At 59.3% G+C, this 23,995-nt stretch overlaps 1 protein-coding gene across 1 annotated transcript in view; it reads right to left on the reverse strand.

Moving 5' to 3' along the window:
* Positions 1-2,755: 2,755 nt before the first annotated feature.
* Positions 2,756-23,995, reverse strand: part of LOC120390975 (intercellular adhesion molecule 1-like) — a 57,730-nt gene continuing 36,490 nt past the window's right edge. The window contains exons 8-9 of the mRNA XM_039514116.1: positions 22,523-22,765; positions 2,756-3,799 (exon numbers count right to left, since the gene is read on the reverse strand). Coding sequence (XP_039370050.1) covers positions 3,591-3,799; positions 22,523-22,765 — 452 coding nt within the window. The 3' untranslated portion in view covers positions 2,756-3,590. The remainder of the gene's footprint in view (positions 3,800-22,522; positions 22,766-23,995) is intronic.

Below are 23,995 nucleotides of genomic sequence, written 5' to 3' on the forward strand. Positions count from 1 at the left end.
ATTTAACTATCCAACGAACACCCAGCTTTCGTGTCTGCACCACCCCCCACCAGGGTTACAGTTAACGTCATTACTAGCTCCTAAGAAGAACCACCTCATACAAACTACTAACGATATGGACAAAGCCAAACACGCTCTTACCCAGTTAATGAATGAGGGGCATGAGCCTGCAATGACTCCTGGGAAAAAATTGGATTAAAAGGATGGGTTATTAGCCAAGGAAGTGCAATTAATTTCCATGTTTTAGGTTGCCTGCAGCAGAAGGTCATCCAGTCCCACCCCCAGCTCAAAGCAGGCCTAATCCCCAGATTTTTGCCCCAGATCCCTAAATGGCTCCTCAATGATTGAACTCACAACCCTGCGCTTGGCAGGTCAATATGCAAACCCCTGAACTATCTAACCAGGCCAAGCAGTGCCCTACCTGGGCACCAGATGTTAAGGCTAATGAATATGTATAGATGGTGCCCACTCCAGAAACGAGCCAGGGTCCAGAATACCAGCTTTATAATCACCTTCCTCCACCCAACCAAGGGAAACTGGCATTAAAACTGTCCCCACAGATATGTAACCCCCTGCATCTGTACCTATGTGACGGGGTTCATTGTTGCAAACCACCCCGTCAAAGGGGGACACGTAGCCCATAGGATTAACCCGCTGGCTTGCCTAGATCTAGCTTTTCTTAGCGTTCAGGTATTTGGTTTAGTGTAACAGGTTTATAGATTTACATAAAGGTGAGTTCGGCTGTAATGCCAGGGCCGGACAGGCCAGATCCTGTATGTTGAGCTCAGGCAAAGTTAGCAGCCGTGTCTGGGGCCTTTCACCCAGAGAGACAGATAACGGTAGAATGGCACAGGGGGGGCCAAGTCTGCACCCTCAGACTGAACCGGTGCCCCACCAGGCAAGAACCGAAATAACCGGGAGAACAAAAATAGTGCGTGTGTGTGTGTGCGATCTACTGTCATTAATCTGTCTGTCCATGTCATCACTGCACACAGACAGACCAGCCGATGGCGTACGAGACCCTAACACTGTTGTGGGTGAGAACTGAAGGTTGGGCCCAGGGGGAGGGGCCGGGCACCTGGCCCCTATACAAAGGGCCTGGCTAGAGGGGGCCTGGGCCTGGGCTGGTTTTTCCTAGAACGTTCTAGGCATGGGGGTGCAGCTGCCCGTGCCACCACTAGGGGGTGCTGCTGGTGCGGGCAGTGCGGTATGGTGGCAAAAAGCCGAGTGAGCCGGGGGGCGGAGGGGGGGGGGGGACTGTCTATTCTGGGCTCTGCTGGTGACCTTGAGGAAGTACCCGCACCTCTCTGTGCCTCAGTTTCCCCTGCCGCCCCCTCTTTAGTTAGATTGTGAGTCCTGTGAAGCAGGAACTGTCCCGCACGGTGTGTTTCTGCAGCGCCCAGCACATGACCCTGGTCCTGGTTGGGGTCAGGGAGGAACTGGGCGCAACAGATCCTCAATATCAGCGAGGTTGGGGCAGCGCCCGGCCCGACGGGGCCCTGATCTCAGCTGGGGTCTGGGCGGCGCCCGGCCCGACGGGGCCCTGATCTCGGCTGGGGTCTGGGCGGCGCCCAGCACGACGGGGCCCTGATCTCAGCTGGGGTCTGATCTCGGCTGTGGGCTCTGTGTAATGTGACCTGCTACGGGTCACTCTTGCGTGGGTGCCAGGAGCACTGTTCTGAGCAGCTCTGGCCACCCGCCCCAGTAAGCACACGGGAGCTGGTGGGTCACACTGACAATATTTCCATCCTTTATTTGCACCAGCCGGCACGTTCCAGCCTCCCTCTCATTAGCCGGCCTGCGCTGGGTTCTCCGTGATTCTAGCTCCTGGCTCAACCCAGGTAGACAATCTCCCCAATCGGCAACGCTCCCTTCGCTCCAGGCCTCTGCGCGGCTTGTGATCCGTCGTGCGGCAGCTGCCAGGTGCCCGGGGCTCCAGGGCGTCACTGGGCCGGGTCTCTGCCTTGCAGCGTGTGCCGTTACTTACCCCAGTGCCAAATGGGCTTTAGCTGGCGGGACGCCGGCGGGGCGGGGCCAGGCTCTAAGCTGGTCCTTCCTGGGGCCCCCAGATGGGCTGTCAGCGTGGGGCTAGGGAGGGAATTTCCCCCAGCTCAGTGTGGCGGGACTCCAGGGCGTCGCTGGGCCGGGTCTCTGCCTTGCAGCGTGTGCCGTTACTTACCCCAGTGCCAAATGGGCATTAGCTGGCGGGACGCCGGCGGGGCTGGGCCAGGCTCTGAGCTGCTCCTTCCTCCAGCTGCCGGCGGGTGAGGCTGACTCACGCTCAGGGCTGTCAGCGTGGGGGTAGGGAGGGAATTTCCCCCAGCTCAGTGTGGCGGGAGCCCTGGGGGCTTTTCCACCCTCCTCTGCAGCGTGGGGCCTGGATCACCCCAGCACAGGGCCCCTGATCAGTTCCCTGCATGGCAGAGCCTCCAGGGCTGGTCGCTCCTGTTCTCTGCCCCGGGCCTGACCTGCTGGGCTCAGCACAGGGGTGACGTGCTGAAAGGCTGGACTGTCCCAGGGGCTCAGCCCCCATCCGTGGGGGAGGGGGGTTCCCCAGAGCCAGGACCCAGCGAGGCGCCCCGAGAACAGCTGGTTTGGCCAGAGAGCGTCTTCGTGCCCCCCCAATGCGCCGGGCTCTGCTGGCAATCCCGGCCCCGAGACGCTCTGCAAACGCCACCGGCCCTTTAACTCTGACGGCTCCGGGGCCAGCTGCTCCCCAGCCCGACAATAGCAAACGAGCCGCGGGGGCGGAAAAGTCCCGCAGGGGAATTTACCAACGTTTGCCTGTAACATGGGAACAGTTCCCTTCGCCCCCCGCCAGAGTCTCTCCCTTCCAGTTATTAACGTCATTGACCTCCTGCCCCCTCCCGCCCCGGCCCGAGGAGCACAGACCCTGCTCCCTGCCACGCCGCGCCCAGCTCAGCCCCACAGGAGAGGGAGACCTGGTGTCCCTGAGTCTGCGCCGAGGCCGGGGATACAGGGGGAGAGGAGGGACGTAGGGTCTTGCGATTCAGCTGATCCGAGTAACGGTCTCCCCGGCCCGTCTCAGTTGCACAGACCCGGCGATCCCAAAGCCCGTCTGGTTAGTGTCGAACCGTTTTCACAGTGATCCCGTGGGTCCCTTCGCACGCGCCCCGGGCGGCCACGGCCCCAGCTGGGGCAGGGCTCGTGTGCGGCTCGGAGGCACCTTCCCCATCGCTAGGAGAAGTGGTTAGAGGCAGCCGTTATCGCCGTTCCCCTCCCGGCACAACTGTTCCGACTTAGTGTTTCCTGCTGCGCCTGGGGGCTCCCAGCCACCTGCTTCCCCAGCGGGGCAGAGCTCAGCTGTAGCCAGACGTCCCTCCGGCCAAGGACATGGGAGATTCCAGCCCTGGACGTCCTGGGGTGTCTGCCCCGCTCCGGGCGCCTCCCTCCCTCTCCGGAGAGCAGCTGGGGTGTGCAAGGGAGGGCCCCGGGCTGCCAGCGCAGAGGCCATGAACCGCCAGGCTCCTGGCACTGCCCAGCATCCCAAGGCTTAACGGGGCCGCCCCGTGGGCGAAGGGTAGAGCAGCAGCGAGGAGCCCCAGGGCTCCGGGTCCCGCACTCCAGGCCTAGACGCTGTGCTCCACAGCAGGTGTGTTCTGGGCGGCCCCATTCAGGCTCATCTGCTCGGCCGGCTTGGCCTGCTTGGCCTGCTGCTGTCTGAGCCGGTACTTGCGGATTCTCTTGGAGCGATAGTACATGTAGCCCCACGCGGCTAGTCCGGCCCCAGCAGCAGCCGCAGCGACCAGCCCCAGGACCAACGGCAGGATGTCGAAGTCTGTGAAAGAAGGAGCGAGGCTGAGCAGGACTAAGAGCTGGTTCAGCCTCGTGGGGTGGGCAGTGGGCTGGGACTCAGGACACCTGGGTTCTACCCGCCTCAGCCACTGGCTTTGGGCAAGTACCTCACCCGCTCAGTGCCTCAGTTTCCCCTGCCACTCTCTGCCTTTTAGATGGTGAGATCTCTGGGCAGGGACTGTCATGCTGTGTCTGTGCAGCGCCCGGCCCGACGGGGCCCTGATCTCAGCCGGGGTCTGGGCAGCGCCCAGCCCGACGGGGCCCTGATCTCGGCCGGGGTCTGGGCAGCGCCCGGCCCGACAGGGCCCCAGATCTCGGCCGGGGTCTGGGCAGCGCCCGGCCCGACGGGGCCCCGAGCTCGGTTGCTGTTCTGTCATATTACACATAATTAGTAGGAGGAGGAGTTGGGACAGAGATGAACCTGAGAACCGCCAGGCTGCAGGACGCTGGACCCATCCCCGCTCGCTCCGGGGTGGGAGTGATGCCAGGACGCACCCCCTGAGCCTGGGGGCGGGGGTTGTGCCCTGGCGAAGCCCGCAGAGCACAAGCCCCACCGATGGACCGGCCAGACGGGATCACTGGGGTCTGCCAGTCTGACCTCCTGCAGGACGCCAGAGCAGAGAATGGCAGCCCGGATCCCCGTACTGAGCCCCACGGCTTGGGGGTGGTGTTTGGGCTCCTAAACCCCATGGAAAGTCAATGGGGTTTTGTCACGGAGTGTGGGGGACCCAGGGCCTTCACCCCGTGCTCCCTACGATTCACCAGGACTCTCAGCCAGCCAGTAAAGCAGAAGGTTTATTTAGACGACAGGAACACAGTCCAACACAGGTCTTGCAGGCCCAGATAACCAGATCCCCCCCGGTTCGGTCCATCTTGGGGGGCCTCACAGCCCCCCCCCCCGGGGATCAGAGCTCGGTCTACCTGCTCCCCTCTCTTCTCCAGCCCACTTTCGTCTCCCAGTCCTCTCCGGCCCCTCCTCTCTCCTCCGCCTCCTTCCTTTGTCTCCCCTGGCCAGAGGTGTCACCTCCCCTCCCCCAGGCCCAGCTCAGCTCACCGTTGAATTCCTGCATCTTCACCTAAACCTCTGGCTCTCCCCTCCCCCACACAGGCAGTCTGTGCTTCCTACTCTATCACACCTCTCCCCCCTCCGAGACTGAACTGAGCGGGGTCACTCCAGCCAGTGACCCGGGGAAGTTCGGACCCACCTACAACCTTATGCCGCCCGCGCCCTTTCCCCACCCCAGTACCCCTGGGGTGCACCCTGGGCTGGGGCCTTCTCCCCACGTTCCAGTCTGGGGGGCTGTGATTCGGGCTCTCTCGGTTCAGAGCCCCCCCTTCTGACCCTGGCCCCCCTCTGGACAGGCTCCTCGGGGCGGGGTGAGGGCCTTACAGCCATCTCCCCCCTGTCCCGGGCCTTCCTCTCCCTTTGGCAGGGGTCACAGGAGCGGCAGTGCTGCCGGACATGGGCAAAGACCCCAGGCCAGTAATAGTTCTGCAGCAGCCGCTGCTGGGTACGCCAGGCTCCCTGGTGCCCTGAGGGGGGAATGTCATGGGCCTGGCACAGCAGCTGGCGGCGATACTCCTGGGGTACCACCAGCTGCCTCCTGATCCCCCCTGACTCCATCTTCCCTGGGGGAGCCCATTCTCGGTACAGGAGCCCCTTCTCCCACAGGAACCTTTTCCGGCCACCTCGTCCCATGGTCTGTCCCCCCCCGAGGCTGGCCAGGTCCCTTATCCTCCGCAAGGAGGGGTCTTCCCGCACCGCGGCCTGGTACTCAGCCGCTGGGGCAGGGGCGGGGATCTGTCCTCTCTCACCGGCTGGGTCTGGGGCCACAGCCTCTCTGAGCCCTGTCCCTGGGCGTTCCCTCCCCACCGGGTCAGGGTCCGGTGTCTCGGCCAAAGTACTTTCCCCGGGGTCAGGGTGCAGAGCCCTGCGTCGACCCTGACTACGGTTCACGGACAGGGTACCCTGGGTGTTACTTGGCCAGTCCTCGAGATCCCCCCCCATTAACACCTCCGTGGGCAAATGTGGGTGCACTCCCACGTCCTGGAGGCCCTCCTTGTCCCCCCACTTTAGGTGTACCCTCGCCACAGGCACCCTGAATGGGGTCCCGATCACACCCCTCAGGTTCAGGTAGGTGTTGGGCACCATCCGATCTGAGCCCACCACCTGCAGCCGGGCCAGCGTCACCTCTGCGCCCGTATCCCAGTACCCAGTGACCTCCTTCCCGTCTACCTCCAGGGGAACAAGGCACTCGCCCCGGAGGGGTAGCCCCGTGCCTACCCTGTAAACCCCAAACTCAGGGCTGGGAGCATCCAGCCCCTCGGAGGGGTCAACCCGGGGCCCCCCTCCCTCCTTCGCAGGGGGTACGCGGCCCGCCCCCCTTTCGTGCAAACGCTGCCCCTCATCCGGCTGGGTCTCTACCAAGTTGACCCGGTGTGGGGTTGGTCTGCTCAGTTTGTCCCGGAGCTTGGGGCACTGGGCCCGTACGTGGCCCGGTTGGCCACATTGATAGCAGCCCATGTCTCGTGGTTCCCCTCGAGGGGGACGGCTGGACCTGACGCCAGATGCTTCCCTTTGGTGGGGGCCCTCCCTCGGCTCCTTCTGGAAGGCCCCGTGGTGACTCTCTCTCTGCGTCAAGGCAGACCTGCTCCTTCGAGATGCCTCCCTGCCATCCCCTGCCCGACTGTCCACAAACTCGTCGGCCAGCCGGCCTGCATGCTGCGGATTCTCCGGCTTCTGGTCCATTAACCACAGCTTCAGGTCCGACGGGCACTGCTCATACAGGTGCTCCAGTACGACTAGGTCAAGCAGGTCCTCTCTAGTTTGGGCCCCAGCCGTCCACTTGCGGGCATACCCCTGCGCCCGGTTGACCAGTTGCAGGTATGTGCCCTCCCGGGTCTTACGTTGACTCCGGAACCTCTTCCGGTACATCTCCGGGGTCAGCCCAAACTCGCGGAGCAGGGCCTCTTTGAACAGGTTGTAGTCCCGCGCCTCCTCCCCCTTCATTCGGCTGTACACCTCCACGGCGATGGAGTCCAGTAAGGGGGTGAGGCACCGGATCCTGTCTGCGGGGTCAACCTGGTGCAGCTCGCAGGCATTCTCAAAGGCCGTCAGGAAGGTGTCTATGTCCTCTGTTAAATCTTTGGGGCAACCGGTGTAGGAAGCAATCACTTGAGGCCAGAGAGCAGGCAGCTAACCAAAACCTCCATTTTATTTACAGATATACAGAGAGCTCACTCAGCCGGTTGAAACCGGTTGAGCTAACCCATAATAATCTAACTCAGTTGCCATAGCAACAAAAACCATGACAACCAAATACACAACATATTCCTCCCGCCCTAATAAGAACATCCCCTAAATAAAACACACACTAGACTAGAGAAGGAGGGTAGACTGCCTCCATTCCCGGCTAAACCCTGGGGATTATTTTGCCCCATAACCGTGGGTTCGCCCTAGCTAAAGATCCAGCCGATGAGGAGGCCTTCTGTCTCTAGGTGGATTACGGCGAACTTCTGGTGTTATTGCACCCGAAAGCACTAGGGGCTCAGGGTCTGCAGCACGAACAGGTGAGGAGGTGGTATCAGCTCGTGCTGGGCAAAGGGGTATCTCAGCCGCCCGGCAATGTGGAGGAGAACAGTCAGAAACAGGTGACTCGTGATTCGGTCCCTCACCAGAAGAGGTGAAGTCAGACCCCTCAACTGCAGATGGGTCCTGAAGACTGGCATGACCTGGCAACAGCTGATCTACATGTCGCCGCCAGGTAAGATTCTCTGCCGTCCGGACTGTGTAGGAAACAGGTCCTGTTTGAGTGATGACTGTGGCCGGAACCCATTTAGCTCTGGAAGTATAATTCCGAGCCAAAACTGGCTGTCCCGGGCTAAAGGTTCGGTCTTTTGCTCTGGGTGCCCATCTGATGACTTGATATTGCTGCTGATGTTGCACAATTTGTCGGGGTTCAGAAGGTTTCAGCAGATCAAAGCAAGTGCGCAGCTGTCGTCCCATCATTAGAAAGGCCGGAGATGCGTGGGTCGTAGCATGAGGTGTGTTTCTGTAGGAAAGTAAAAGGTATCCAGACGCTTTTGAATGGAGTGTTGTCCCTTGCTGATTTCAAAGCGTTTTTCATTGTCTGCACAAATCTTTCAGCTAATCCGTTGGTGGACGGATGATATGGTGCTGACGTGATGTGGTGTATCCCATTTGCCTTCATAAAATTTTGAAACTCCTGAGAAACGAACTGTGGTCCGTTGTCGCTCACAAGTTGTTCTGGCAGACCAAAACGACTAAAGAGTCCTCGTAGTTTTGGATAGTACTCTCTGCAGAAGTGGACTGCATTATAGAGACTTCTGGCCATTTAGAATGGGCATCTATTGCCACCAAGAACATGCTTCCTTCAAGGGGGCCAGCAAAGTCAACGTGAATACGTTGCCACGGGTTTTCAGGCCAGTCCCATGGGTGTAGGGGTGCCCACTGGGGTGCATTCCTCACACCCTGACATGACATACAAGCTTTTGCCTTCTCTTCAATAGCGCTGTCCAGTCCAGGCCACCAAAAATAGCTTCGTGCAATTTCCTTCATGCGCACTATTCCACAGTGACCGGAATGTAACTGTTCTAACATCTGTGATCTCAGTGGTGGTGGAATAATGACACGTCTCCCCCACAACAAACAACCAGATTGGACCGATAACTCCGTCCGCTTGGACATGTAGGGAACAAGGTCGGATGAGACCGGAGAGGTTTGTCGAGATTTTCCATGCATCACCAGGTCCATAACGTGGGACAATACTGGGTCAACGCGAGTTGCCTTCTTTATCTGAGTAGCAGTGATGGGTGTATTCTCTACCTGTTCAAAGTAGAAGATTTCCTTTTGGGCACTATCTTGGTGTTTGACCGGCAAAGGCAACCTTGAGAGGCCATCTGCATTGCCGTGCAGAGTGGATTTCCGATATTTGATTTCATATGTGTGTGCTGAAAGTAACAATGCCCAATGTTGCATACGACCAGCAGCTAATGGGGGAATGCCTGTGTAGGGTCCAAAAATTGATGTCAGAGGTCGATGGTCTGTGAGAAGAGTAAATTTTCGCCCAAACAGGTACTGATGAAACTTCCGAATTCCAAAAACAATTCCTAATGCCTCACGTTCGATTTGGGCGTAGTTAGTTTCTGCTTTGCTTAGAGTGCGTGAAGCAAAAGCAATAGGTCTCTCTTCTCCTGAAGGCATAATATGTGACACGACTGCTCCCACTCCATAAGGGGAGGCATCGCAGGCCAGTTGCAGTGGTAAGGATGGATCAAAGTGCGTTAGAACTTCAGAATTTAGCAATGCATCCTTATCTTTGTTAAACGCAACATCACAGGCTTCAGTCCACTTCCAGGCCTTGTTCTGCCCAAGGAGCTCATGAAGTGATTTTAGCAGTGTGGCTAACTGTGAGATGAACTTTTCATAATAGTTCAGGAGTCCTAGAAACGAGCGCAGCTGGCTTACATTTCGAGGTGGGGGAGCCTCCACAATAGCTTTAACTTTTGCAGGGGCCTTATGAAGACCTGCAGAATCAATGATGTGTCCCAAATATTCAACAGAGGGCTTGAAGAATTCACACTTGTCTTTGCGAACTCGTAGGCCATACTCTTCCAGTCTTTGTAGGGTAGCCTCTAAATTCTTTAAGTGATCCTCTTCATTTCTTCCAGTGACCAGGATCTCATCCAGATAGCACTGAACTCCTGACAAGCCACACAAGATCTGGTCCATAGCCCTCTGGAACAGGGCGGGAGCAGATGTTATTCCGAAGGGTAGGCGACAGTATCGATAAAGCCCCTTATGAGTCACAATAGTCAACAGCTCTTGGGACTTTTCATCGACGTGCATCTGTAAATATGCTTGACTCAGATCAATCTTACTGAACTTTTGTCCCCCAGCCAGGCCTGCGAAGAGGTCATCGATGCGGGGAAGCGGGTATTGCTCTGCACACAACACTGGGTTGACAGTGACTTTAAAATCACCGCAAATCCGGAGAGAGCCATCTTTCTTCACGATTGGAACGATAGGAGTGGCCCATGAGCTATGGGTAACTGGTATTAGGACTCCATTGGTGACCAGGCGCTCCAGGTCTGCTTCAACTTTTGGCCTGATGGCATATGGCACAGTTCGGGCTTTCAGATATTTTGGTGGACTGTCAGGTTTAATGTTCAATGTCACAGTGATTCCCTTCATACTTCCCAAATCATCAGCAGCATGTTTCCTTAGAATAGGGGTTAGACTGCTTTCTTCTTTAGTCATCCGGTGCACTTCTGCCCAGTTCAGTTGAAACTTCCCAAGCCAAGACCTACCCATTAAGGCTGGGTAGTCACCTCTCACCACAAACAGTGGCAATTTAGCTGCCTGTCCATTGAGCTCCACCTTAACATCAATAGTGCCCAACATGGGCACAGCTTCACCTGTATACGTCTTCAGAACAGTTTTTGTTGCCTTAAGCGGAAGATGCTGTAGCTTTTCCTTATACACAGTCTCAGGAACCAGCAAGACAGCTGCACCGGTGTCTAGTTCCATGCGTATAGGTTTGCCCTCCAATAAAGGGGTTACCCAGTATTCATGTGAGCCCGCTGCCAAAGACAAAACATGCAGTGGCACTTCCTCTTGTGAGGAGGTGTCACCTTGATCATCCTGGGTCTGCTCTAGGGTATGCAAGGTTCCTCTTTTTGTCGGCCAGACCACAGGCCTCTTTTTCTTTTGTTTACAGGCATACTCAATGTGTCCCTTTTTGCCACAGTGTCGACACACCAGGTCCTTACACCACCATTCTGATGCCTGGTGACCCAGCTTACCACAGCGGTAACATTCTTGACTCTGCAGCGTTTTGTGGGTCAGTTCTTGTGACACTTTTTGCACCCTAGGGGATGCACCGATGTATTGTGCCTCCCTTGTAGCCAGTTCCATGGAGACAGCAATATCAACAGCCTTCTGTAAGGTAAGCTGAGCCTCTGTCAGTAGGCGCTGCCGTATAGCTTCACTGCAGAGGCCACACACTAACCTGTCACGCAGGGCATCATTTAACATCTCTTTAAATTCACAGTGTTCTGCTAGCTTTTTTTAAATGGCTACAAATTGTACAACTGTTTCATCTTCCTTTTGGTCTCTTTTGTGGAACCTATATCTTTCAGCAATTACCAGTGGTTTTGGGGAGAAATGAGACCCCAGGATTTCCACAATGTCACTGTAAGATTTAGTCTCAGGCTTAACAGGGTGCAGTAAGCTGCGTAGCAGGGAGTAGGTTTTAGCCCCTACAACAGTTAAGAATATTGGCACCTTCTTCGCTTCTGTAATGTCATTTGCAATACCAAAAAGCTCAAAACGCTCAGTATACACATGCCACTGCTCTGTATTCTCATCAAAAGGCTCCAGGGGCCTAGTCAGAGTAGCCATGATTTTTAGTTTCACTTTCACAGTCAGTGCAAACAAGCAGCTTTTTTTTGTTTGTTTGTTCTTTACCTTGACTTCTACTTCCTTCTGTTACTGGAGCAGCACCAGGATCCCACCCTCGTCGCCAGTGTTAAATCCTTGGGGCAGCCGGTGTAGGAAGCAATCACTTGAGGCCAGAGAGCAGGCAGCTAACCAAAACCTCCATTTTATTTACAGATATACAGAGAGCTCACTCAGCCGGTTGAAACCGGTTGAGCTAACCCATAATAATCTAACTCAGTTGCCATAGCAACAAAAACCATGACAACCAAATACACAACATCCTCCCCCTCCTTATGCGGGGCCAGGAAGTTCTTATCAAAGCTCTTTGTAGGCTTGGGCCCCCCCTCACTCACCGCAGCCGGGGCCTCCCTGCTTTTCAGCTGGGCCATGGCCAGCTCATGGTTGCGCTGCTTCTCCCTGTCCTCGTATTCACGTTGCTTCTCCTTTTCCCTTTCCTCGAATTCACGTTGCCTTTGTCTTTCCTCATATGCCCTCTGTTCCTTACGCTCCTCCATCTCTTTCAGTTGTATCTCTCTCTCCAAGTCCAGCCGCCTGCGCTCCACGGAGGCCGGCCGGGACGATCCCCTGCTGGCCGGGGGGGTCACGGTGCCCTCCGTAGCTGGGCTCCTCCTCCCCCTCCCCCTAGGCCTAGGGTTGGGGGGTCTCGAGAAGCCCTCATCCGCCGACTGGCCACTCCCAGCGGGTACAGACACTGGGGCCTGCGCTGCATCTGCCCGGCTGCTTCCCTCAGAGACAGGGACCGGTTCATCCCTGCGATCTCGCTCCTCCAGCCGGGCAATCAGCTGGGCCTTGGTGAGCTTCCCATGGCGCAGCCCCCTCTGCTTGCACAGCTCCACCAGCTCACACTTGCGCTTCTGGGAATACATCTTCCTGCTGGCCGCTCGCAGGCTGGGGTGTTCGCCGCTCCCCACGGGTTCCAGGGGGACCCCTAGTGTGCCAGTCCTTGAGGTCACCCCCTCTCTGCCAGGGTCGAGCTGCAGACTCCTCCGCCCCGGGGACCGCTCGCTGTGATCCCCCGGGGGACCCTGTTACTGCAAAGTCCTTCTCTCTGGCCACACTCTCCCAGGGGTGAATCGCCCCTTCGTTTTACTGCTCCCCAGTCACTTACTGCAGGAAGCGCCGTCCACGGGGTGCCGCCGATCCCACCGCTGCCACCAGTTGTCACGGAGTGTGGGGGACCCAGGCCCTTCACCCCCGTGCTCCCTAAGATTCACCAGGACTCTCAGCCAGCCAGTAAAGCAGAAGGTTTATTTAGACGACAGGAACACAGTCCAACACAGGTCTTGCAGGCCCAGATAACCAGATCCCCCCAGTTAGGTCCATCTTGGGGGCCTCACAGCCTCCCCCCCGGGGATCAGAGCTCGGTCTACCTGCTCCCCTCTCTTCTTCAGCCCACTTTCGTCTCCCAGTCCTCTCCGGCCCCTCCTCTCTCCTCCGCCTCCTTCCTTTGTCTCCCCTGGCCAGAGGTGTCACCTCCCCTCCCCCAGGCCAAGCTCAGCTCACCCTTTGAATTCCTGCATCTTCACCTAAACCTCTGGCTCTCCCCTCCCCCGCACAGACAGTCTGTGCTTCCTACTCCATCACAGGTTTTACCTGAGACCCATTCACTTTTGCTCCTAAATCCCCTTGGTGCTCTGGAATCCCCCCCTCCAGGTCGCCTGCTGGAGGCTCCACCAAAGGCCACTTACACTCCACCTGGACGGTCACATCCCGGCTGGCCCAGCCGTGCGCGTTGGATGCGTTGCAGTGGTAGGTCCCGGCGTCCTCTCTGCTGACCTGCCGCTGCACCCCGATGCTGACGGACACCCCGTCCCTCGTGCACTCCACGGCTGGCGCTGGGTTCCCCCAGGCCAGGCAGCAGAAGCTCTGCTCCGTCCCCTCCTTCCAGATCCACTCCCTGGGGCAGCCGGAGTCGTCCATCCTGGGCCCGTCTGGAAGCGAGAGGGGGCGGTTGGTTACGCTGCCCAGTGCCAGGTAGCCCCATCTCCTGACGTCCTCCCGGGCTGCTGCCAAGGACGGCGGCTCTCCCCTGCCACAGGAGCCTCCTCGCTGGGCTCTCCCCACCGCCCTGCCTGGTGCCAGCAGCCCTGCTCTGGGGCAGCACAGGGGGCCCTGCGGGCAAGGCAACAGCCTGGACTGGGGAGCTCTGGGGTCAGGCTCTGCCTCTGCCATGGCCGCCCGGAGTGACCCTGGGTCTGAGCCAATGGGGCCCTGATCTGGCTTGGGGTCTGGGCAGCGCCTGGCGCGACGGGGCCCTGACACCCTAATGCTAAGAACTGATCGGACCCTTCCTGCTTCTCCACATGGGCACCAGTGATACGGCCAGGAATGACCTTGAGCGGGTCACTGCAGACTACGTGGCTCTGGGAAGGAGGATGAAGGAGTTTGAGGCACAAGTCGTGTCCTCGTCCATCCGCTCTGTGGAAGGAAAAGGCCTGGGTAGGGAGTGTCGAATTGTGGAAGTCAACGAATGGCTACGCAGGTGGTGTCGGAGAGAAGGGTTTGGATTCTTCGACCATGGGATGATGTTCCAAGAAGGAGGATTGCTAGGCAGAGACGGGCTCCACCTCACGAAGAGAGGGAAGAGCATCTTCGCAAGCAGGCTGGCTGGCCTAGTGAGGAGGGCTTTAAACTAGGTTCACCAGGGGAAGGAGACCAAAGCCCTGAGGTAAGTGGGGAAATGGGATACCGGGAGGCAGCACGAGCAGGAGAGTGCAAGAGGGGCGGACTCCTGTCTCAGACGGAGAAAGCGGGACAATCAGTGAGTTATCTTCAGTGCCTAGACACAAATGCAAGAAGCCTGGGGAACAAGCAGGGAGAACTGGAAGTCCTGGCACAGTCAAGGAACTATGATGTGACTGGAATAACAGAGACTTGGTGGGTAACTCACATGACTGGAGCACTGTCATGGATGGATATAAACTGTTCAGGACGGACAGGCAGGGCAGAAAAGGTGGGGGAGTTGCATTGTATGTGAGGGTACGTCCATACTGACCGCCGGATCAGCGGGTAGCAATCGACTTCTCGGAGTTCGATATATCGCGTCTCATCTAGACGCGATATATCGAACTCCGAACGCGCTCCCATCGACTCCGGAACTCCACCACTGCGAACGGCGGTGGCGGAGTCGACGGGGGAGCCGCGGACTTCGATCCCGCGCCGTGAGGACGGGTAAGTACTTCGAACTAAGGTACTTCGAGCTCAGCTACGTTATTCGTGTAGCTGAACTTGCGTACCTTAGTTCGAACCCCCCCCGCAGTGTAGACCAGGCCTAAGAGAGCAGTATGACTGCTCAGAGCTCCGGTAGGAAAGTGCAGATAAACCTGAGAGTCTCTGGATTAAGTGTGAACAACAAGGTCATGTCTTGGTGGGAGTCTGCTATAGACCAGGGGGATGAGGTGGACGAGGCTTTCTTCCGGCAACTACCAGAATTTACTAGATCACAGGCCCTGGTTCTCATGAGGGACTTCAATCACCCCGATATCCGCTGGCAGAGCAGTACAGCGGTGCACAGACAATCCAGGAAGGTTTTGGAAAGTGTAGGGGACAATTTCCTGGTGCAAGTGCTGGAGGAACCAACTAGGGGCAGAGCTCTTCTTGACCCACTGCTCACGAACCGGGAAGAATTAGTAGGGGAAGCAAAAGTGGATGGGAACCTGGGAGGCAGTGACCATGAGATGGTCGAGTTCAGGATCCTGACACAAGGAAGGAAGGAGAGCAGCAGAATACAGACCCTGGACTTCAGAAAAGCAGACTGACTCCCTCAGGCAGCTGATGGGCAGGATCCCCTGGGAGAATAGCATGAGGGGGAAAGGAGTCCAGGAGAGCTGGCTGTATTTTAAAGAAACCTTATTGAGGTTGCAGGAACAAACCATCCCGATGTGTAGAAAGAATAGTAAATATGGCAGGTGACCAGCTTGTCTTAACAGTGAAATCCTTGCTGATCTTAAACCCAAAAAAGAAGCTTACAAGAAGTGGAAGACTGGACAAATGACCAGGGAGGAGTATAAAAATATTGCTCAGGCTGCAGGAGTGAAATCAGGAAGGCCAAATCACACGTGGAGTTGCAGCTAGCCAGAGATGTTAGGAGTAACAAGAAGGGTTTCTTCAGGTATGTTAGCAACAAGAAGAAAGTCAAGGAAAGTGTGGGCCCCTTGCTGAACGAGGGAGGGAACCTAGTGACAGAGGATGTGGAGAAAGCTAGTGTAGTCAATGCTTTTTTTGCCTCTGTCTTCACAGACAAGGTCTAAGAGCTGGTTCAGCCTCGTGGGGTGGGCAGTGGGCTGGGACTCAGGACACCTGGGTTCTACCCCCCTCAGCCACTGGCTTTGGGCAAGTACCTCACCTGCTCAGTGCCTCAGTTTCCCCTGCCACTCTCTGCCTTTTAGATGGTGAGATCTCTGGGCAGGGACTGTCATGCTGTGTCTGTGCAGCGCCTGGCCCGACGGGGCCCTGATCTCAGCCGGGGTCTGGGCAGCGCCTGGCCCGACGGGGCCCTGATCTCAGCCAGGGTCTGGGCAGCGCCTGGCCCGACGGGGCCCTGATCTCGGCCGGGGTCTGGGCAGCGCCCGGCCCGACAGGGCCCTGATCTCAGCGGGGTCTGGGCAGCGCCCGGCCCGACAGGGACCTGAGCTCGGCCGGGGTCTGGGCAGCGCCCGGCCCGACGGGGCCCCGAGCTCGGCCGGGGTCTGGGCAGCGCCCGGCCCGACGGGGCCCTGATCTCGGCCGGGGTCTGGGCAGCGCCCGGCCCGACGGGGCCCTGATCTCGGCTGGGGTCTGGGCAGCGCCCGGCCCGACGGGGCCCTGATCTCGGTTGCTGTTCTGTCATATTACACATAATTAGGAGGAGGAGGAGTTGGGACGAGATGAACCTGAGAACCGCCAGGCTGCAGGACGCTGGACCCATCCCCGCTCGCTCTGGGGTGGGAGTGATGCCAGGACGCACCCCCTGAGCCTGGGGGCGGGGGTTGTGCCCTGGCGAAGCCCGCAGAGCACAAGCCCCACCGATGGACCGGCCAGACGGGATCACTGGGGTCTGCCAGTCTGACCTGCTGCAGGACGCCAGAGCAGAGAATGGCAGCCCGGATCCCCGTACTGAGCCCCACGGCTTGGGGGGGGGTGTTTGGGCTCCTAAACCCCACGGAAAGTCAATGGGGTTTTACCTGAGACCCATTCACTTTTGCTCCTAAATCCCCTTTTGAGCTCTGGAATCCCCCCCTCCGGGTCGCCTGCTGGAGGCTCCACCAAAGGCCACTTACACTCCACCTGGACGGTCACATCCCGGCTGGCCCAGCCGTGCGCGTTGGATGCTTTGCAGTGGTAGGTCCCGGCGTCCTCTCTGCTGACCTGCCGCTGCACCCCGATGCTGACGGACACCCCGTCCTTCGTGCACTCCACGGCTGGCGCTGGGTTCCCCCGGGCCAGGCAGGAGAAGCTCTGCTCCGTCCCCTCCTTCCAGATCCACTCCCAAGGGCAGCCGGAGTCGTCCATCCTGGGCCCGTCTGGAAGCGAGAGGGGGCGGTTGGTTACGCTGCCCAGTGCCAGGTAGCCCCATCTCCTGCCCTCCCCCCAGGCTGCTGCCAAGGACGGCGGCTCTCCCCTGCCACAGGAGCCTCCTCGCTGGGCTCTCCCCACCGCCCTGCCTGGCGCCAGCAGCCCTGCTCTGGGGCAGCACAGGGGGCCCTGCGGGCAAGGCAACAGCCTGGACTGGGGAGCTCTGGGGTCAGGCTCTGCCTCTGCCATGGCCGCCCGGAGTGACCCTGGGTCTGAGCCAATGGGGCCCTGATCTGGGTCGGGGTCTGGGCAGCGCCTGGCGCGACGGGGCCCTGACACCCTAATGCTAAGAACTGATCAGACCCTTCCTGCTTCTCCACATGGGCACCAGTGATACGGCCAGGAATGACCTTGAGCGGGTCACTGCAGACTACGTGGCTCTGGGAAGAAGGATGAAGGAGTTTGAGGCACAAGTCGTGTTCTCGTCCATCCGCCCTGTGGAAGGAAAAGGCCTGGGTAGGGAGTGTCGAATTGTGGAAGTCAACGAATGGCTACGCAGGTGGTGTCGGAGAGAAGGCTTTGGATTCTTCGACCATGGGATGATGTTCCAAGAAGGAGGAGTGCTCGGCAAAGACGGGCTCCACCTCACGAAGAGAGGGAAGAGCATCTTCACAAGCAGGCTGGCTGGCCTAGTGAGGAGGGCTTTAAACTAGGTTCACCAGGGGAAGGAGACCAAAGCCCTGAGGTAAGTGGGGAAGTGGGATACCGGGAGGCAGCACGAGCAGGAGAGTGCAAGAGGGGCGGACTCCTGTCTCAGACTGAGAAAGCAGGACAATCAGTGAGTTATCTTCAGTGCCTAGACACAAATGCAAGAAGCCTGGGGAACAAGCAGGGAGAACTGGAAGTCCTGGCACAGTCAAGGAACTATGATGTGACTGGAATAACAGAGACTTGGTGGGTAACTCACATGACTGGAGCACTGTCATGGATGGATATAAACTGTTCAGGACGGACAGGCAGGGCAGAAAAGGTGGGGGAGTTGCATTGTATGTGAGGGTACGTCCATACTGCCCGCCGGATCGGCGGGTAGCAATCGACTTCTCGGAGTTCGATATATCGCGTCTCATCTAGACGCGATATATCGAACTCCGAACGCGCTCCCATCGACTCGGAACTCCACCACCGCAAACGGCGGTGGCGGAGTCAACGGGGGAGCCGTGGACTTCGATCCCGCGCCGTGAGGACGGGTAAGTACTTCGAACTAAGTTACTTCGAGCTCAGCTACGTTATTCGTGTAGCTGAACTTGCGTACCTTAGTTCGAACCCTCCCCGCAGTGTAGACCAAGCCTAAGAGAGCAGTATGACTGCTCAGAGCTCTGGTAGGAAACTGCAGATAAACCTGAGAGTCTCTGGATTAAGTGTGAACAACAAGGTCATGTCTTGGTGGGAGTCTGCTATAGACCAGGGGGATGAGGTGGACGAGGCTTTCTTCCGGCAACTAGCAGAAGTTACTAGATCACAGGCCCTGGTTCTCATGAGGGACTTCAATCACCCCGATATCTGCTGGCAGAGCAGTACAGCGGTGCACAGACAATCCAGGAAGGTTTTGGAAAGTGTAGGGGACAATTTCCTGGTGGAAGTGCTGGAGGAACCAACTAGGGGCAGAGCTCTTCTTGACCTGCTGCTAACGAACCGGGAAGAATTAGTAGGGGAAGCAAAAGTGGATGGGAACCTGGGAGGCAGTGACCATGAGATGGTCGAGTTCAGGATCCTGACACAAGGAAGAAAGGAGAGCAGCAGAATACAGACCCTGGACTTCAGAAAAGCAGACTGACTCCCTCAGGGAGCTGATGGGCAGGATCCCCTGGGAGAATAGCATGAGGGGGAAAGGAGTCCAGGAGAGCTGGTTGTATTTTAAAGAATCCTTATTGAGGTTGCAGGAACAAACCATCCCGATGTGTAGAAAGAATAGTAAATATGGCAGGTGACCAGCTTGTCTTAACAGTGAAATCCTTGCTCGTCTTAAACACAAAAAAGCAGCTTACAAGAAGTGGAAGACTGGACAAATGACCAGGGAGGAGTATAAAAATATTGCTCAGGCTGCAGGAGTGAAATCAGGGAGGCCAAATCACACTTGGAGTTGCAGCTAGCGAGAGATGTTAAAAGTAACAAGAAGGGTTTCTTCAGGTATGTTAGCAACTAGAAGAAAGTCAAGGAAAGTGTGGGCCCCTTGCTGAACGAGGGAGGGAACCTAGTGACAGAGGATGTGGAGAAAGCTAGTGTACTCAATGCTTTTTTTGCCTCTGTCTTCACAGACAAGGTCTAAGAGCTGGTTCAGCCTCGTGGGGTGGGCAGTGGGCTGGGACTCAGGACACCTGGGTTCTACCCCCCTCAGCCACTGGCTTTGGGCAAGTACCTCACCCGCTCAGCGCCTCAGTTTTCCCTGCCACTCTCTGCCTTTTAGATGGTGAGATCTCTGGGCAGGGACTGTCATGCGGTGTCTGTGCAGCGCCCGGCCCGACGGGGCCCTGATCTCAGCCGGGGTCTGGGCAGCGCCCGGCCCGACAGGGCCCTGATCTCAGCCGGGGTCTGGGCAGCGCCTGGCCCGACAGGGACCTGAGCTCGGCCGGGGTCTGGGCAGCGCCTGGCCCGACGGGGCCCTGATCTCGGCCGGGGTCTGGGCAGCGCCTGGCCCGACGGGGCCCTGATCTCGGCCGGGGTCTGGGCAGCGCCTGGCCCGACGGGGCCCTGATCTCGGCCGGGGTCTGGGCAGCTCCGGACCGATGGGGCGCGAGCTCGGCCGGGGTCTGGGGAGCGCCCTGCCCGACGGGGCCCTGATCTCCGCCGGGGTCTGGGTAGCGCCCGGCCCGACGGGGCCGCGAGCTCGGCCGGGGTCTGGGCAGCGCCCGGCCGACGGGCCCGAGCTCGGCGGGGTCTGGGCAGCGCCCGGCCCGACGGGGCCCCAGATCTCGGCCGGGGTCTGGGCAGTGCCCGGCCCGACAGGGCCCTGATCTCGGCCGGGGTCTGGGCAGCGCCCGGCCCGACGGGGCCCCGAGCTCGGCTGGGGTCTGGGCAGCGCCTGGCCCGACGGGGTCCCGAGCTCGCCTGGGGTCTGGGCAGCGCCCGGCCCGACGGGGCCTCAGATCTCGGCCGGGGTCTGGGCAGCGCCCGGCCCGACGGGGCCCCGAGCTCGGCTGGGGTCTGGGCAGCGCCCGGCCCGACGGGGCCCCAGATCTCGGCCGGGGTCTGGGCAGCGCCCGGCCCGACGGGGCCCCGAGCTCGGCCGGGGTCTGGGCAGTGCCTGGCCCGACGGGGCCCTGATCTCGGTTGCTGTTCTGTCATATTACACATAATTAGGAGGAGGAGGAGTTGGGACAGAGATGAACGTGAGAACCGCCAGGCTGCAGGACGCTGGACCCATCCCCGCTCGCTCCGGGGTGGGAGTGATGCCAGGACGCACCCCCTGAGCCTGGGGGCGGGGGTTGTGCCCTGGCGAAGCCCGCAGAGCACAAGCCCCACCGATGGACCGGCCAGACGGGATCACTGGGGTCTGCCAGTCTGACCTGCTGCAGGACGCCAGAGCAGAGAATGGCAGCCCGGATCCCCGTACTGAGCCCCACGGCTTGGGGGGGGGTGTTTGGGCTCCCAAACCCCATGGAAAGTCAATGGGGTTTTACCTGAGACCCATTCACTTTTGCTCCTAAATCCCCTTGGAGCTCTGGAATCCCCCCCTCCGGGTCGCCTGCTGGAGGCTCCACCAAAGGCCACTTACACTCCACCTGGACGGTCACATCCCGGCTGGCCCAGCCGTACGCGTTGGATGCGTTGCAGTGGTAGGTCCCGGCGTCCTCTCTGCTGACCTGCCGCTGCATCCCGATGCTGACGGACACCCCGTCCTTCGTGCACTCCACGGCTGGCGCTGGGTTCCCCTGGGCCAGGCAGGAGAAGCTCTGCTCCGTCCCCTCCTTCCAGATCCACTCCCTGGGGCAGCCGGAGTCGTCCATCCTGGGCCCGTCTGGAAGCGAGAGGGGGCGGTTGGTTACGCTGCCCAGTGCCAGGTAGCCCCATCTCCTGCCGTCCTCCCGGGCTGCTGCCAAGGACGGCGGCTCTCCCCTGCCACAGGAGCCTCCTCGCTGGGCTCTCCCCACCGCCCTGCCTGGCGCCAGCAGCCCTGCTCTGGGGCAGCACAGGGGGCCCTGCGGGCAAGGCAACAGCCTGGACTGGGGAGCTCTGGGGTCAGGCTCTGACTCTGCCATGGCCGCCCGGAGTGACCCTGGGTCTGAGCCAATGGGGCCCTGATCTGGCTCGGGGTCTGGGCAGCGCCTGGCGCGACGGGGCCCTGACACCCTAATGCTAAGAACTGATCAGACCCTTCCTGCTTCTCCACATGGGCACCAGTGATACGGCCAGGAATGACCTTGAGTGGGTCACTGCAGACTACGTGGCTCTGGGAAGGAGGATGAAGGAGTTTGAGGCACAAGTCGTGTCCTCGTCCATCTGCCGTGTGGAAGGAAAAGGCCTGGGTAGGGAGTGTCGCATTGTGGAAGTCAACGAATGGCTACGCAGGTGGTGTCGGAGAGAAGGCTTTGGATTCGACGGGGGAGTCGACAGGGGAGCCGTGGACTTCGATCCCGCGCCGTGAGGACGGGTAAGTACTTCGAACTAAGGTACTTCGAGCTCAGCTACGTTATTCGCAACAAGGATGTGGAGAAAGCTAGTGTAGTCAATGCTTTTTTTGCCTCTGTCTTCACAGACAAGGTCTAAGAGCTGGTTCAGCCTCGTGGGGTGGGCAGTGGGCTGGGACTCAGGACACCTGGGTTCTACCCCCCTCAGCCACTGGCTTTGGGCAAGTACCTCACCCGCTCAGTGCCTCAGTTTCCCCTGCCACTCTCTGCCTTTTAGATGGTGAGATCTCTGGGCAAGGACTGTCATGCTGTGTCTGTGCAGCACCTGGCCCGACGGGGCCCTGATCTCAGCCGGGGTCTGGGCAGCGCTCGGCCCGACAGGGCCCTGATCTCGGCAGGGGTCTGGGCAGCGCCCGGCCCGACTGGGCCCTGATCTCGGCAGGGGTCTGGGCAGCGCCCGGCCCGACGGGGCCCTGATCTCGGCCGGGGTCTGGGCAGCGCCCGGCCCGACGGGGCCCCAGATCTCGGCCGGGGTCTGGGCAGCGCCCGGCCCGACGGGGCCCTGATGTCGGCTGGGGTCTGGGCAGCACCCAGCCCAACGGGGCCCTGATCTTGGCCAGGGTCTGGGCAGCGCCCGGCCCGACGGGGCCCCGAGCTCGGTTGCTGTTCTGTCATATTACACATAATTAGGAGGAGGAGGAGTTGGGACAGAGATGAACCTGAGAACCGCCAGGCTGCAGGACGCTGGACCCATCCCCGCTCGCTCCGGGGTGGGAGTGATGCCAGGACGCACCCCCTGAGCCTGGGGGCGGGGGTTGTGCCCTGGCGAAGCCCGCAGAGCACAAGCCCCACCGATGGACCGGCCAGAAGGGATCACTGGGGTCTGCCAGTCTGACCTGCTGCAGGACGCCAGAGCAGAGAATGGCAGCCCGGATCCCCGTACTGAGCCCCACGGCTTGGGGGGGGGTGTTTGGGCTCCTAAACCCCACGGAAAGTCAATGGGGTTTTACCTGAGACCCATTCGCTTTTGCTCCTAAATCCCCTTGGAGCTCTGGAATCCCCCCCTCCGGGTCGCCTGCTGGAGGCTCCACCAAAGGCCACTTACACTCCACCTGGACGGTCACATCCCGGCTGGCCCAGCCGTGCGCGTTGGATGCGTTGCAGTGGTAGGTCCCAGCGTCCTCTCTGCTGACCTGCCGCTGCACCCCGATGCTGACGGACACCCCGTCCCTCGTGCACTCCACGGCTGGCGCTGGGTTCCCCCGGGCCAGGCAGGAGAAGCTCTGCTCCGTCCCCTCCTTCCAGATCCACTCCCTGGGGCAGCCGGAGTCGTCCATCCTGGGCCCGTCTGGAAGCGAGAGGGGGCGGTTGGTTACGCTGCCCAGTGCCAGGTAGCCCCATCTCCTGCCCTCCCCCCGGGCTGCTGCCAAGGACGGCGGCTCTCCCCTGCCACAGGAGCCTCCTCGCTGGGCTCTCCCCACCGCCCTGCCTGGCGCCAGCAGCCCTGCTCTGGGGCAGCACAGGGGGCCCTGCGGGCAAGGCAACAGCCTGGACTGGGGAGCTCTGGGGTCAGGCTCTGCCTCTGCCATGGCCGCCCGGAGTGACCCTGGGTCTGAGCCAATGGGGCCCTGATCTGGGTCGGGGTCTGGGCAGCGCCCGGTGCGACGGGGCCCTGACACCCTAATGCTAAGAACTGATCAGACCCTTCCTGCTTCTCCACATGGGCACCAGTGATACGGCCAGGAATGACCTTGAGCGGGTCACTGCAGACTACGTGGCTCTGGGAAGAAGGATGAAGGAGTTTGAGGCACAAGTCGTGTTCTCGTCCATCCGCTCTGTGGAAGGAAAAGGCCTGGGTAGGGAGTGTCGAATTGTGGAAGTCAACGAATGGCTACGCAGGTGGTGTGGGAGAGAAGGCTTTGGACCTTCGACCATGGGGTGATGTTCCAAGAAGGAGGAGCGCTAGGCAGAGACGGGCTCCACCTCACAAAGAGAGGGAAGAGCATCTTCGCAAACAGGCTGGCTGGCCTAGTGAGGAGGGCTTTAAACTAGGTTCACCAGGGGAAGGAGACCAAAGCCCTGAGGTAAGTGGGGAAATGGGATACCGGGAGGCAGCACGAGCAGGAGAGTGCAAGAGGGGAGGACTCCTGTCTCAGACTGAGAAAGCAGGACAATCAGTGAGTTATCTTCAGTGCCTAGACACAAATGCAAGAAGCCTGGGGAACAAGCAGGGAGAACTGGAAGTCCTGGCACAGTCAAGGAACTATGATGTGACTGGAATAACAGAGACTTGGTGGGTAACTCACATGACTGGAGCACTGTCATGGATGGATATAAACTGTTCAGGACGGACAGGCAGGGCAGAAAAGGTGGGGGAGTTGCATTGTATGTGAGGGTACGTCCATACTGCCCGCTGGATCGGCGGGTAGCAATCCACTTCTCGGAGTTTGATATATCGCGTCTCATCTAGACGCGATATATCGAACTCCGAACGCGCTCCCATCAACTCGGAACTCCACCACCGCAAACGGCGGTGGCGGAGTCAACGGGGGAGCCGTGGACTTCGATCCCGCGCCGT

Source organism: Mauremys reevesii, linkage group 25 (genome assembly GCF_016161935.1).
Source record: "Mauremys reevesii isolate NIE-2019 linkage group 25, ASM1616193v1, whole genome shotgun sequence".
Classification (NCBI taxonomy): domain Eukaryota; kingdom Metazoa; phylum Chordata; order Testudines; family Geoemydidae; genus Mauremys; species Mauremys reevesii.